This window comes from Euleptes europaea, chromosome 10 (genome assembly GCF_029931775.1).
Source record: "Euleptes europaea isolate rEulEur1 chromosome 10, rEulEur1.hap1, whole genome shotgun sequence".
Taxonomy (NCBI): domain Eukaryota; kingdom Metazoa; phylum Chordata; class Lepidosauria; order Squamata; family Sphaerodactylidae; genus Euleptes; species Euleptes europaea.
The window spans coordinates 79,084,918-79,099,437 of record NC_079321.1 but is presented as its reverse complement, the minus strand read 5'-3'; the positions used below and the strand labels follow the sequence as shown (position 1 = coordinate 79,099,437).

Sequence of the window (14,520 nt, the reverse complement as noted above, 5' to 3'; positions counted from 1 at the left end):
TAAGGTTGATTTATCACAATCATGTGGTTATTTCATAGAATCATAGAATCCTAGAGTTGGAAGGGACCACCAGGGTCATCTAATACAACCCCCTGCACAATGCAGGAAATTCACAATTACCTTCTCCCACACACACCCCAGGAACCAGAAGATGGCCAAGATGCCCTCCCTCTCATGATCTGTCTAAGGTCACAGAATCAGCATTGCTGACAGATGACCATCTAGTTCCTCTGCTGGAACTCCACCCACACCATGCTTGAGCGTTCGGTGGAGCAGAAGACAGCCCTCAGGGCATTGTTTCATGAGAGCGATGTGTTGCGGCTAGAGAGCCAGCTCAGCTGGGACAACTGACTGACTATCTCTCAAACTGTGGAGGTCCTTCAGCCCTGTAAGGACTACCCACAGTTGCTCTCCTCTGGACATTCCCATGACGCACACACTTCATGAGAGGATGGCCGAGTTTCTGGAGCCAGCCAAAGGATGTACAGAGTACCTTCCAGCAGTGCGCCCGCTGGTGCAGATGCTACAAGACAGTCTGACAACCTGTCTTCAGCTTCTCGCCCAGATGAAAGTCTACATGTTGGTGACCATGTGTGACCCATGCATCAAGGGCAGTATCACCAAGTGGGCCAACCAGCTGGTGCACTGGAGAGACAAACTCTCCCAGCATGTGCCACAAATGCAAGCCCAAAGGGGGACCTTGCTAGGGGAGAAGGGGGTGGGGGGCCCAAGCAGCTCCTCTGCTGCTTGTCCCCCACCTCCCCCAACCCGCTAGCCCCCACGGGGCAACCCCCCCAAGATGAGCCGGGAGATGGAGCTCATCAGGTGGGCACTCGGCTTCTCTGGGAGGATGAGGGTCACGAGACAGGACTCAGGGGCTGCGATGGTGAGGGAATACTTTGTGGAGCCCTATGAGTCATAGTCCACGAGTCCGCTGAGCTAATGGGCCATGAAGGAGTCAGTCTGGCTGGCCCTCTTTGTAGTGGCCCAGAGGCTCCTCTTTTGCCCTCCGACAAGTGTCCAGAGTGAGCTCCTTTTTCCTATTTGGGCGACATGCTCAGCCCACATAGCTCATGCCTGGCACCCTGGTATGCAGAGCAGTTATTCTTCCTCAAGGTCAACTTGCCTTTGTTTGGCTTCCCAGTTCTGGACTTTGAGGAGGACTGAGGTGAGCACATGTTTGTGTCAGCATCTCCTCAGGGCCTGTCTTGGAAAGTTTGGGTGAAATGCTCTTCCCAGAATAAAAAGTCATAATCATTAGAAAGAAGTGGCAGGTCAGATTCTTAATTGAATTGGCAGTCTCCCCTCCCCAGCCCCTAATGCCACCTCAAACACACCTGCAAGCACACCGAGGCCTCTATTGACCCTTCATGGCCATTCGCCATAGGGGAATGTTGAAGGTGGTTCTCGGCTCACTCACTCAGCCCCTTGGATATGCAACCCACACCAAATTTGCATGCTGCTGAGATTGATGCAGCTGCACCAAAACTGTTCCTTGTCTCTTAAGAGGACACAGTAGGATAGGGGTCAGCATTTTAAACATGCGTTACACAGCAGAAACCAACAGATTGGCTACCACAGTAATGAAGCTCTTCAAGTGTGTACCCCGTAACTTTCTTCTTTGCAGGGGTGGGGGGTGGGAAGAGGAGATCCAGTGATGATGAAAGGCAGCCACATCACCACAATAGGGCGGTCAATTCGGTTTGTCCCGAACTGAAAAGCAGCCGAATTTCCCCTGATTCGGTGGTTTTTAGTTCGGATGGAACCGAACTCAAAAAAGGTGGGAAAACGGGGAGCCGGATTCAGCGAGTTTGGGGTGTTCGGCAAATAAATTCAGCAAATTCAGGGTTCGGCGCAGCAGCATAACCGTCAGTTAGTAAGCAGCATTCTCCCGCGGCAATCGGTGGCCAAGCTGGGTCTTCTTCTGGCCAATCAGTCACGATTGAGTGCATGAGCCCAGCTGATGCATGGCCTGGGGAGAGAAAGAGTATCTTGTTTGTGTGAGAGAGAGATCCCCCTTGGGGGGGTGCGTGTGCACATTCGAGCCATTCTGTGCCTGCAGGGGGTGCATTTTTGGGGGTAGAGCCCCCAAACTTTCAGCATAGCTTCAGAGGACCCTTCTTGCAAGAACCCCCAGTTTTGTAAAGATTGGGTCAGGAGGGCTGAGATATGGGCCCCGAAAGGGGTCCCCTTTCCTTAATGTGCATCTCTGAAAATGGGGGTTTGCAATTAGCAGAGCTTGCCACCCACGCCCAAAGCTCCCAGCCCCGACAAACAGCTGAGCTGCGGGGAGCAAGGGCGAGGCAGGTGCGAAGAAGATGGAACAGAAGACATCCACAGTAAGACCCGTTTTGGGGCTTTTCTCTATACTTTTTCTCCTGTGTGTGTGTGTGCGGGGGGGAAGCAGAGTCTCTGTGTGTGTGAGGAGGGAGCAGTTTCTGTGGGTGGGTGGGGAAGCCAAAGGGGGCTTTCACCCATTCTGCCTGGGGTGTGTGTGCCCCCTCGAGTCTCTCTCTCTCTGGTTTGAGGGGGGGGGGGCTTCAGTTGTGTGTCCTCAGGTTTTCCCTCATTCATAAGATCGGTTAGGTCTATTTTGATGCTTGCCAAAACTGGTTTTCAATTTGTGACTTAAAGAATGCATTTGCCTGGTCCCGAGTCCGATGCAAAAGGGGAAATTCCACCCCCTCCTGCTCCTTTAGCATGCCTCTGTCCCTTTCCATGGTTTGCAAACTCCCAGGTGTCACGTTTTGCTTTGCATGGTTGCAAACGTGTTGCTTTGCATGGTTTGCATGGCTGCAAACGTGTTGCTTTGCATGGTTTGCAAACTTCTTCACTCCTGCCCTGCCCTTGCTCCCCCCAGCTCAGCTGTTTGTCGGGGCTGGGAGCTTCGGGAGTGGGTGGCAAGCTCTGCTAATTGCAAACCCCCATTGTCAGAGATGCACATTAAGAAGGGGGGACCCCTTTCGGGGCCCATATCTCAGCCCCCCCGACCCAATCTTCACAAAACTTGGGGGTTCTTGCAAGAAGGGTCCCCTCAAGCCACGCTGAAAGTTTTGGACCTCTACCCCCCAAAATGCTCCCCCTGGAGCTGCGGAAAGGCGCAATTGTGTTTTTAATAGCTTTATTCGGCCAAATTTTTCCCTGAACTCCAGATCTCATGCTGAATTGCACGGACCCGAAGTGGGGGATTTCGGACTTTGGCATTTCCTTAATAAAAACAGGCCGAATTTTACCGAATCCGAATTTTACCTAATTTTTTTTCAACAGCCCTACACCACAGTTTCTACCTGTGTGAGACTCAGAGAGAGGAGGATCTGGGAGCATAACGACCCCCCTCCCTCTCACTGTCTGAGGCCTGGGGAAAATGTGGGTATATGTATGGCATGTCTGGTTGTTGTTGTCAGGTTTTGCACTGTGCATCGGTTTGGCTTGGTTGACACCACATCTGGGCTGGTAGCAGTGCCCCCAGACCTCCAACTACCTGGCATCATGTGGCTGGATGTGGGTTTTGTGGGGTGTGCCTGGGTGCATGCCTGGGTGCTGTGTCTGGCCTCTGCCCTGCACATAGTGTAGGTATTGTATGGGATGGCAAAAGGGGCCCTGCTTTTGATTTTGTTGTGGTGTGTTGTGTTTCATGGTTTTTGTAAAGAGTCTTGACTCCATTAGACTTCTCTATGTGGTTTGTTGTGCTGCAAGGTTGGTGTCTGGTGGTTGTGTAGGGCTTGCGTGAGTTGTTTTGGAGGGAGGTATCGGCCTGTGCTTGTCTCCGCTTTTATGCTGGAACTTAGACCTGTCTTCCCATTGCTTTCAAGAAAATGTGCTGGGAAATTTTACCACCCATTAAAGTCTACACGGATTTTTTTTGCAAAGTTCCTGTGGGGGCATTTTTTGAGGTAGATGTAAAGTCTTTGCAGTGTTTCTCTATGGAGGAGGGAGCAACCTGTTCCAGACCCCATAAAATCGGACCCCCTCACCCAATCTTCACCAAACATGGGGGTTCTGGCAAGGAGAGTCCCTTCAAGCTACCCTGAAAATTTGGGACCTCTATCTCAAAAAACAAACAAACCCAGAAGCTTCACAAAAAAATCCCCATAGAATTTTGTGGTGGGAATTTTTAGTTAGCCTACTTCCTCTCCACCTCAGGTCTATGTGAGAAGTAGGCTAATTGAAAATTTCCACCACTAAAGTCTATGGGGATTTTTTTGCAGTGCTTCTGTATGGAGGAGGGGGAGTGACCTCTTCCAGAACCCATAAAATTGGACCTCCTGACCCAGTCTTCACCAAACTTGGGGATTCTTGCAAAGGGAGTCCCTTCAAGCTACCCTGAAAATTTGGGGGCTCTACCTGCAAAAAACGCCCCCCAGGAGCCGCAAAAAGTCCCTATGGACTCTAATGGCTGAATGTTTTGGGGGGGAAACCTGAAAATAAGCCAAATCCCCAAATTTACCGGTATGGTAATTCGGATTATTTCAGGTTTCCTGAAAAAAATCAGGACCAATAAACCCGAGCCCAAAATTTACAGATTTTTTTTTTTTTGCACAACCCTACATTGTTTGGTATATGTCCTGAGATGATCAGATCTAAGCATACATGTGTTTCGACAGGGTAGTCACAGTTTATAATAAGGTTGCAAAACCAGCAAAAACCATGAACAGAAGAAGAAGACAATGAAGAAGAAAACAACAAAGAAAAAGAAGAAGTAGAGGAGGAGGAGGAGGCAGCACTGTGTTTTCTCGGAGTCAAGCTTTGAAAAGCTACAGTTGCTCGACTGAGATCAGTTCAATGCAGTCCTTAATAAATGAGACGTTTAGTATTCAGTTTCTCCTTGGCTTCTGTGTGAAGCTATTTATAGTGATTCCTGAAATGGGGGCGGGGGGCAAACTGCTGTGGCCGGGACGGTGTAGCTGAGAAACCCACTCAGAACTCCCTGGCTGCTGCAGAGGGGGAAAAAGGCCTTTTCTCCAAACCAGGAAAAAAGGCTTTTCCCCCCATAGGAGAAAGCGGGCCTGCACCACATAAAAAGGTGGTGCATCCTGGGAGGTGCTCCCAGGGCAAAAAGAGTTTGGAAGCTGCCTAATGGCAGCTCCACCCTGTGAGGGTCTGTATGTCTTTGTGTGCTCTGATCCCAATTCCCCCCTCCCTCTGGACTCGTAAAAGCAGTTCAGACCATTTGGCCTTCTTTGAGTTCAGGTGCCATATCTGTCAGGCCCTGACTGGTTTGTCTCACGAGTGCCTCCCTTGCTGTGTTCCCCGGCTGTGCTTTGGTTCACTCCCTCTTGCCAATTCCGGCCTTGGAAAGTAGATAACCCTAACTAGCACCCTGGGGACGATTGATGTCTGTACCGTACCCATCTATCTTGTAGCTTCCCATAACATAGGTGTGACCTTTTGCTTCTCTGGAGGAGATATAATTCTGTAGTAGAGTAGTCGGATTTACTTGCAACTTTAACCAGTGAATGGCTTACATCTTCTGAAGCTCTCAATAAAGATCCTTGTTTCTACATGACTGTCTGAGCAAGTGGCTTTATGGGATTTGCACAGAGAGGTGGGGAACCCTCACATTAAGTTGCAAGTCTTTTACCACGTTGTCCTGCTCCTGTACCGTCTCTGGACAGCTATGGCTGGCAACGGGGACTCCAACGATAAGCCGGACGACGGCGACAAGAAGGGCGATGCTGTACCCACGAAACCGGACTCATCCCCTCCAGATGGGAAGTCGACTGGGAAGACGCCCAGTGAGCCCGACTCCAAATTAGGTCTGGGAACGAGGCCCAAGCAAACTCGCTTGGAGAACTGGCTACAAACCCCTAAGCATTGGTCGCTACCGATGAGCGACACACAGTCAAGACGGACTGTGATGCACGGGATGGGGTTCGAGGACGATCCCGCCCGAAAGGAAGCCGTACTGCTCCATCAGATGGAAGAGGAGCGACGGCGCTGGCAGTCGGAACGCCAGGAATTGTTGGACCGGATGGATACTATGCAAGCAGTGATGCTGGAGATGGCCGGAGCCATGGATGTGATGAAGATTCAGACTCCACCCGCCAATCCGCCGGACGGTGAGCCTCCAGCCCCCGTGCCCCAGGCACCCCCCATCCGACCTGCTCCACCGGCCCGTAGGGATTTGAAAATCACATACGACGGGTCGAGTGACCAACTAACGTTTTTCATGGTACAAGTAGATGTGTTTATGCGTGAGCAAAACCAGACTTTTACTTCGGAAGACTCCCGGGTCCAGTATGTCGCTTCTCTCCTACAAGGGGAAGCGGCTGCCTGGATGGTACAGCAGTATGAACTTCGCTCCCCGGTTTTGCGAAGCCTGGATGACTTCATGATTGCCCTTTGACACCGTTTTGAGGACCCGCATTTGGGCGAGCGAGCCAAGGTGGCCCTGCAACAACTGCGCCAAGGTACTAAGACAGTCACGCAGTATGCTAGTGAGTTCCAGTCGCTCTCAAGTCGGGTTTTGGATTGGAGCGAAACGACCAAGGTGCAGTGTTTCCGGGAGGGCTTAAACCCGGACTTACAACACTGGGCTTTCATGCAGGGCAACCCTCCTGACGTTGAAGGCTGGATTCGCCACGCTGCCGATATTGAAAACCGTAAGCAACTGCTGCTTCTGTCCCGACAACGCACCGGACGAGAGACCAAACCCCGTGGAGACAGACCCGGCGGCCCGAAGGAACCCCGCACTCCCTCGGGGAGTGGACCCTCCATGGCCGAACGCCGCAGGCGCTTTGAGAGCGGGGTCTGTCTCGTTTGCGGGGGAAAAGGACACTTTGCTTCGCAATGCCCGTCTCGAACCGGACGTCCGGGACCGACTCGTCTGATCACAACCGAACCTGAGAAGCCCTCCCCCGAAGGGCCACCTCGCTGCCAGAGGGGCGCACCACTTCCGAGCCGACGCAGCGCTCCCTCAGCCCTGCACGCTCGTACCGAGGTCGTAGCCTCGGACACCACCGACCCATCGGGGTCACAGATTACAATGGCAACGTTTGACTCGTCGGAGTCGCGGATTACAAATACCACGACCACTTCCTCCAGCGAAGAGGAGGACTGTAACTTGCCGGCAAAAAACGCCCCCGGTCTGCTGTAAAGGGGGCTCCTCAGCAGACCGCGCCGAACGTTGTGCAAGGAGCTCCGCTGATGGTAAGCGCTCAGGAAGACAATGTATATGTTAAAGTCAAACTTTCTCTACCCAAAGGGGGTCCCACCTTAGAATTCACGGCCCTGGTGGATTCGGGATGTGCCCGTACCATGATGAGCGAAGAAGCAGCCAAGGTGCTTCAAGTTAGGCGGAAACGGCTTCCCGAACCCATCCGCTTTGCCCAGATGGATGGCAGTGACTTTAAAAAGGGACCCGTCACCCACCGCACCGCAGCGGTCATCATGTCCGTAGGGGAACATTGGGAGCGCCTTTATTTTACCATCGCTCCCATAGTCGCACCCGTAGTTTTAGGAATGAACTGGTTGCTGGGGCACAATCCCTCTATAGATTGGATGAAGCGGACGCTCACCTTCCCTCGCAACTCATGCGAACTCCATGATAAAGATAGGGTGCTTAGCGCCCCGGCAGCCGCCCTAGTGGGGGCCCCCCTTCCCGGGACTGCTCCACCCCAGCTTCCCAACGAGTATTCCCAGTTCGCAGATGTGTTTGACGTGCAGGAAAGCGACGAATTGCCCCCCCACCGAGAAACGGACTGTGCTATTGAAATAGTGGGGGATGGCAAACTGTCCAAAGGGAAGGTGTACCCCATGAGCCCAAATGAAAAGGCTGTGTTGCGCGAGTATTTGGACACCAATTTGGCGCGGGGCTTCATCCGCCCGTCCAAAGCTCCTTACTCGGCTCCCGCCTTCTTTGTCAAGAAAAAGACGGGGGATTTAAGACTCTGCATTGATTTTCGTAGACTGAATGCGGTCACTCAGTCTAACGCATACCCCCTCCCTCTCATTCCAGACCTTCTCGCGCAATTGAAGGAGGGCCGAATCTTCACCAAATTGGATTTGGTGGAGGCCTACCACCGAGTCCGCATCCGAGAAGGGGATGAACCAAAGACTGCATTTTCTTGTTGTTTTGGAATGTTTGAGTATTTAGTGATGCCGTTCGGACTTTCGGGGGCTCCGAGTGTGTTTATGCAATTAATTAATGAAGTCCTACATGATCTATTGTTTCGAGGGGTGGTGGTATTTCTGGACGACATCCTCATTTATTCTGAAACCATAGAAGAGCATGTTCAACTGGTGCCCGAAGTGCTGCAGCGGCTGCGCGAGCACAAACTGTTTGCTAAGGTTTCCAAATGTGATTTCCACCAACCCTCCATCACCTTCCTGGGCTATGTAATTTCCCATCAAGGATTGGAAATGGACCCCGAGAAGGTTCGGGCAGTAATGGACTGGGAACCTCCCACCACGCGTAGACATTTGCAACAATTTCTAGGCTTTGCCAACTTTTACCGGAATTTTATTCCTAATTTTGCCCAGGTAGCGCTCCCCCTCACCTCGCTCCTGCGCACTAAGGGGAAGGGAGCAAACGCCGCTCTGCCTTCAGCTAGATTACAATGGACTTCGGACTGCCAGCAGGCTTTCGATACACTCAAGCTGCTTTTCTCGTCCGAGCCCGTTCTTGCTCACCCCGATTGTAATAAGCCTTTCGTGGTCCAAGTGGATGCTTCTGATGTAGCCATGGGGGGAGCCCTTTTACAGCGGGACGGGAACGGCCAATTGAAACCGTGTGCCTATTTCTCTAAAAAGTTTTCCCAGTCGGAAATTAACTGGGCCATTTGGGAGAAGGAGGCAGCTGCTGTCAAACATGCCCTCACCATTTGGAGACACTTTCTGGAAGGGGCGGAATCCCCGTTTGAGGTTTGCACCGATCACAAGAACCTCGAGGCTCTAAAAGGGGCTAGAAAGCTCAACGCGAAACAGATTCGTTGGGCTCAGTTCTTTGCTAAGTTCCGCTTCGTTCTAAAGCATGTACCAGGGAAAGACAATGCGTTAGCGGATGCTCTCTCTAGGCTTCCCCAGTATCGCAACGACTTCGATCGACCAGTAGATTCCTTATTCACCCCTGAGCAGAGGGGGGAAGCCTCGGGACTCGCAGTCACCACCCGCTCCCAATCCCAGTACCAGCAAGTTCCCCCCCCCAAAGGGATCCTGGAGGCCTTTCTGCAGCGGCTCCGAGATGCTTCTCTAAAGGAAGCGGAACGGCAAGTCCTCCCCACGCAGCTCACCCAACAGGACTCCTTATGGGCACAGGGGGGTAAGATCTATGTTCCAGAGGCACTCCGGAAAGAGGTCCTGGGGATGGTTCACGGGGCCAAACTTGCGGGGCATTTTGGGTTTGTCAAGACCTTGCATTTATTGCGGCGGCAGTTTTGGTGGCCCGGCATGAGAACTGATGTGGAAATGTATGTGCGCAGCTGCCCCATCTGCGCCACTGCCAAAAGACGGATGGGGAAGACTCCCGGACTCTTAAAACCACTTGAAACTCCAACCATGCCCTGGGAAGTGATTGCTATGGACATTATTACTGACTTGCCCCCCAGTCGGGGGAAAACTGTGTTGTGGGTAATAACGGACTTATTTTCCAAGCAGGTTCACTTCGTTCCCTGTGCGGGTCTACCTTCAGCTCAGAAGCTGGCTAGACTATTTGTTAATCACGTGGTAAAACACCATTCGATCCCAAGGAAGGTCCTCTCCGACAGGGGGGCTCAATTTGTGGCCAAATTCTGGAGGGCCTTCCTAAAAGTAATGGGGGTAGAAGAACAGGGACTTTCTTCAGCTTACCACCCCCAGACGGATGGTCAAACCGAACGTGTCAATGCTGTGGTTGAGTGCTATTTGAGATGTTATGTCAATTATCACCAGGACAATTGGGTAGATTTGCTGCATTTTGCTGAATATGCGTACAATAATGCCCCCCATTCTTCCACAGGTTTCAGTCCTTTTCGTGTGGTCTATGGGAAAGACTTTGGACCTTTTGGTTCTCCCAACATCACCCCCGAGCTTGAGGGGGTGCAGGAGGTTCAAGAATGGGTACAGGTAGTACAAACCACTTGGCCCTGGTTGCAGGAAAATCTGGAAAGGGCCAAACGTAAATACAAGGATCAAGCCGATAAACATCGGTCTCCGGGGTGGGAACTCAAAGTGGGGGGTCAGGTATACCGTTCCACCAAGAACCTACGCTCCCTGCGACCTTGTAAAAAACTGAGTGACAAGTACGTAGGCCCTTTCCCCATCACCCGGGTGATCAATGATGTTACCGTGGAATTGGAACTCCCTAAATCTCTTCGAGGAGTACACCCTGTGTTTCACATCAGTTTGCTGAAACCGTACGTTCCAGCACCTCAGTTCCATCCCCTCCCTAAGCCTGAGATTTCTACTGTTGTGTGTGTGGGGGGGGAAACGCATTTGGAAGTCTCTCGAGTGTTGGATTCTAAACTGAAAAAGGGAAAATTGTTCTATTTAGTTCGTTGGAAACACCTGGGCTCCGCTCAGGATGAGTGGGTGGCAGCTCCCCATGTGGCCGCCCCTCGTTTGGTTCGAGAATTCCATTCTGCTTATCCAGACCGACCTCGTCCGCCCGACCTCGGGGGAGGAGGGCCTTAAGGGGGGCAGAATGTGAGGGTCTGTATGTCTTTGTGTGCTCTGATCCCAATTCCCCCCTCCCTCTGGACTCGTAAAAGCAGTTCAGACCATTTGGCCTTCTTTGAGTTCAGGTGCCATATCTGTCAGGCCCTGACTGGTTTGTCTCACGAGTGCCTCCCCTGCTGTGTTCCCCGGCTGTGCTTTGGTTCACTCCCTCTTGCCAATTCCGGCCTTGGAAAGTAGATAACCCTAACTAGCACCCTGGGGACGATTGATGTCTGTACCGTACCCATCTATCTTGTAGCTTCCCATAACATAGGTGTGACCTTTTGCTTCTCTGGAGGAGATATAATTCTGTAGTAGAGTAGTCGGATTTACTTGCAACTTTAACCAGTGAATGGCTTACATCTTCTGAAGCTCTCAATAAAGATCCTTGTTTCTACATGACTGTCTGAGCAAGTGGCTTTATGGGATTTGCACAGAGAGGTGGGGAACCCTCACCCCCCCCCACAACACCCCAGAAGTTCCTCCTGGGATGCTGGCGCAGGGACTTGTGCTTGGAGGACGCTGATGGGAGGCACTGCCGGCGCCTGAGCCCCATGCTGCCACCGCTGTCCAGGGGGGGCAGCATAAGTGGCACTATGCCGGTGACTGTGCCAGTTTGCATGGTGCAAGTGGCACGGATGTCGACGTAGGGGTCACGCCAGCTGCTAAGAGCATTCGGCCCCCCTTCAGGAATGCACTTTTAATCTGTTATTGAAAACAATACATGTCTTGTTGATATTTTATAGATGATGTTGCCTTTTGTTTTGATTGAAGAACAGAATTGATTCAACACTTTCCTTTATCATTTAAATAGGTTGAACCACTGATACAGAAGGAGCATGAGAGTCTGGTGCATCACATCCTACTCTATCAGTGTAGCAGCACTCTGAATGACAGTGTATTGGACTATGGCCATGAGTGCTATCATCCAAACATGCCGGATTCTTTCCTCACATGTGAAACAGTAATTTTTGCTTGGGCCATTGGAGGAGAGGTAGGTTAAATGTAATTTATTTATCAAATACTAATGGTGTTTGAAGGTGTTGCAGTTAGCTGTTTTTTTTTACCATTTTTATGAGCTCTTGGGTGGTTCCTTTCATATCTGGCCTATCATTGTTATTATATTGCCAGTTCTCTTCCATAATTTCACCTTGGTTAGCAACAGAAAGGGGTGATGATTAGGGAAGGAGTGGGAAGTCGGGTAGCCATGCTCCCATTGCCACTATCCAGTCACTTTTTGCTGCAATGATGGGAGATGTAAAAATGAGGCAAAAACATAAAAATCCAACAGAACAAATTAAAATGATAAAGCATTATGTCTATCTTGGGTGTGACTTCTGCAGACTCAGATATTTGTCACTCTAGTAGCGGTTTCGGGTTTGTGTCAGTTCTAGGGGATCTTTCATTTTCTTCAGCTGGCATACCAAGATGTAATTAAAGACATGCTCCAAACTAAATCAACATGTTATAGCAATAGAGCCTGGTTAACTCTGTTTGCATGTTTCAAACTTCAGGGCTTCACATATCCTCCTCATGTTGGTTTATCCATTGGAACAGCAACGGATCCTCAATATGTGCTTATGGAAGTCCATTATGACAATCCATCATATCTGGAAGGTACTACTTTTCTTTGTTCCATTTTAACTTCTAAGCTGTTAAACTTGCTAATACGTTTTCATGTATTTGCTAATACATTTGCATATAGATTGCAATATAATATGTATTTGCATATATTTTCTTGCTAGTTTTTTTCTAAAATAGGTGAAATGAGTTAGCAGCAGACAGTCCACCTTGCTGCTTAAGATCTCCTGGGCTTGCACTGGCCCATGTTGAAGTTGTGATGAAGAATGTTATGTGAACTGGAGATATATCAGTTTATATCTAATTAGGGATGTGTATTCTGTGAACTATGCACCCAAACATGAGCCCCAACTTCCCAAAGAAAATTAAGCCAATGCAAGACATTGGCTTCATATTGCCACAGAATACTGGTGTAAGCTCTAGCCCTGCGGCAAACCCATAAACAGATTCCAGCAGACGGCAAGTCCACGAAAGCAGTTTTATTGGTTAGAATCGACAGGTTTCAGAAGCCATATTCAAAAGGACACTAGTAAGGGGCAAAGGCAAGGTACATGGCATATATGGAAAAGCAAAAGGAGATAACTAGTAACCCAGGCAACCCCCCTCCCAGAGGCAGGAAGGAGTACTTGGCGATTCCCACAGTATGGGAATCTATGAAGACTAAACACGGGGCATAGACTGGCCTTGGACAGAATAGCACAACAGCACCTGGAAGCAGCTCAATCGCACTACTGCATACCATCCTCATGGCCTGCTGCTGACAACTGGCCAGCTATACTATATGATATGCCTATTCAGTCGACTGTAATGTAAGAATATGGCAGAGGCTTGTTGAAATAAACTCACCACTAGCAAAATGGTTTCAGTCTCTTAACATTGTTGTCTGGGTAATTTTAAAAAAATCTCTATTATGTCAGCCTCTGTTTTCTAAGCTTCAGATATATTTAGAAAAAAGTTAGTTCAACTGAACCCATGGAAGCAATGGGCTGCAATGTTTTACATTCATATCAGGGTATACGTTTTCATAAAACGAGTGGGTTTTTCATGCAAGTTAACAATTATTGAAATAGGACATAGAACTGTGTACTTTACACAGGAAGCCACTTACCAAGAAACAAGCCCTACTGTGTTTAATTCCATAGATTTCAATTGTATTTGTCCCCCTCCCTTCATGTTATCTTTGTGCTGTGGGTTCTTCCCTAAGGCTGTAGTGGGAGCTCCTTCCTACACCTGCCATCACCTGGCTGCACCTGTTTCCTATGCCAACGTCATAGAATCAGAGTTGGAAGGGTCATCTAGTCCAACACCCTGCACAATGCAGGAAATTCACACCTCCCCCACACACACCCAGCAACCCCTACTCCATGCCCAGAAGATGGCCAAGACGCCCTTCCTCTCATGATCTGCCTAAGGTCATAGAATCAGCATTGCTGACAGATGGCCATCCAGCCTCTGCTTAAAAATCTCCAGGGAAGGAGTGCTTACTATCTCCCGAGGAAGCCTGTTCCACTGAGGAATAGCTCTGTTAGAAAATTCTTCCTAATGTCTAGACGAAATTCTTTTGATTTAATTTCAGCCCTTTGGTTCTGGTCTGACCTTCATTGTTCAAGGATCTGGACAGTGCCATTGTAGGAAGGAACCTACAGCATGGCCTCACTTGCATTGTCTTGAGATGATTTCCTTGATAGTATTATAGTTCCTTTTTGCTAAATGAAAGAAACTTCCACTAGAGGAATGAGTCTTTCCTGCAATGGAATATGCCTCAATATCCTTGTCTAACACCTTTGCCAAATTGAAACCATTCTGTTTCTCCATATTCTGTCCTAACAGTAGCCTCTTGTCCAGAATACAGGTTGCGCATCAAAATGATCAGATGTTGTGGTACGTCCATTTCCTTTAAAACCAGCCACAGCTTGTCATGATCAACACAGTCAAAAGCTTTGCTGTAATCTATGAAACACAAACTTAAGGAGCATATGAGATAATTTCTCTCGTACGGAGCATATGAGAGAAATTCTCTCGTATGCTCCTTAAGTTTGCAATATGATCTCTGGTGCCTCTTCCTTTTCTGAATCCAGCTTGAACATCAAGCATTTCTCATTCCATATATGGTAACAGTCTTTGTTGTAGGATTTTGAGCATCACTTTACTTGCATGAGAAATTAATGTGATGGTTCGATAGTTGCTGCAATCTTTGACATCTCCTTTCTTGGGAATTGGGATGTAAACTGATCGTTTCCAATCTGTGAGCCATTGTTTTGTTTTCCATATTTGTTGGCATATTCTTGTCAAGATTTTAATGGACTC

The 14,520-nt window shown here is 49.5% G+C and overlaps 1 protein-coding gene across 2 annotated transcripts in view; it reads left to right on the top strand.

Annotated features, from left to right (window-relative positions):
- Window positions 1-14,520, top strand: part of MOXD1 (monooxygenase DBH like 1) — a 73,609-nt gene that overhangs the window by 39,389 nt on the left and 19,700 nt on the right. For both annotated transcript variants that reach the window (XM_056856346.1, XM_056856347.1), the window contains 2 exons: window positions 11,447-11,626; window positions 12,147-12,249. In XM_056856346.1, coding sequence (XP_056712324.1) covers window positions 11,447-11,626; window positions 12,147-12,249 — 283 coding nt within the window. The remainder of the gene's footprint in view (window positions 1-11,446; window positions 11,627-12,146; window positions 12,250-14,520) is intronic.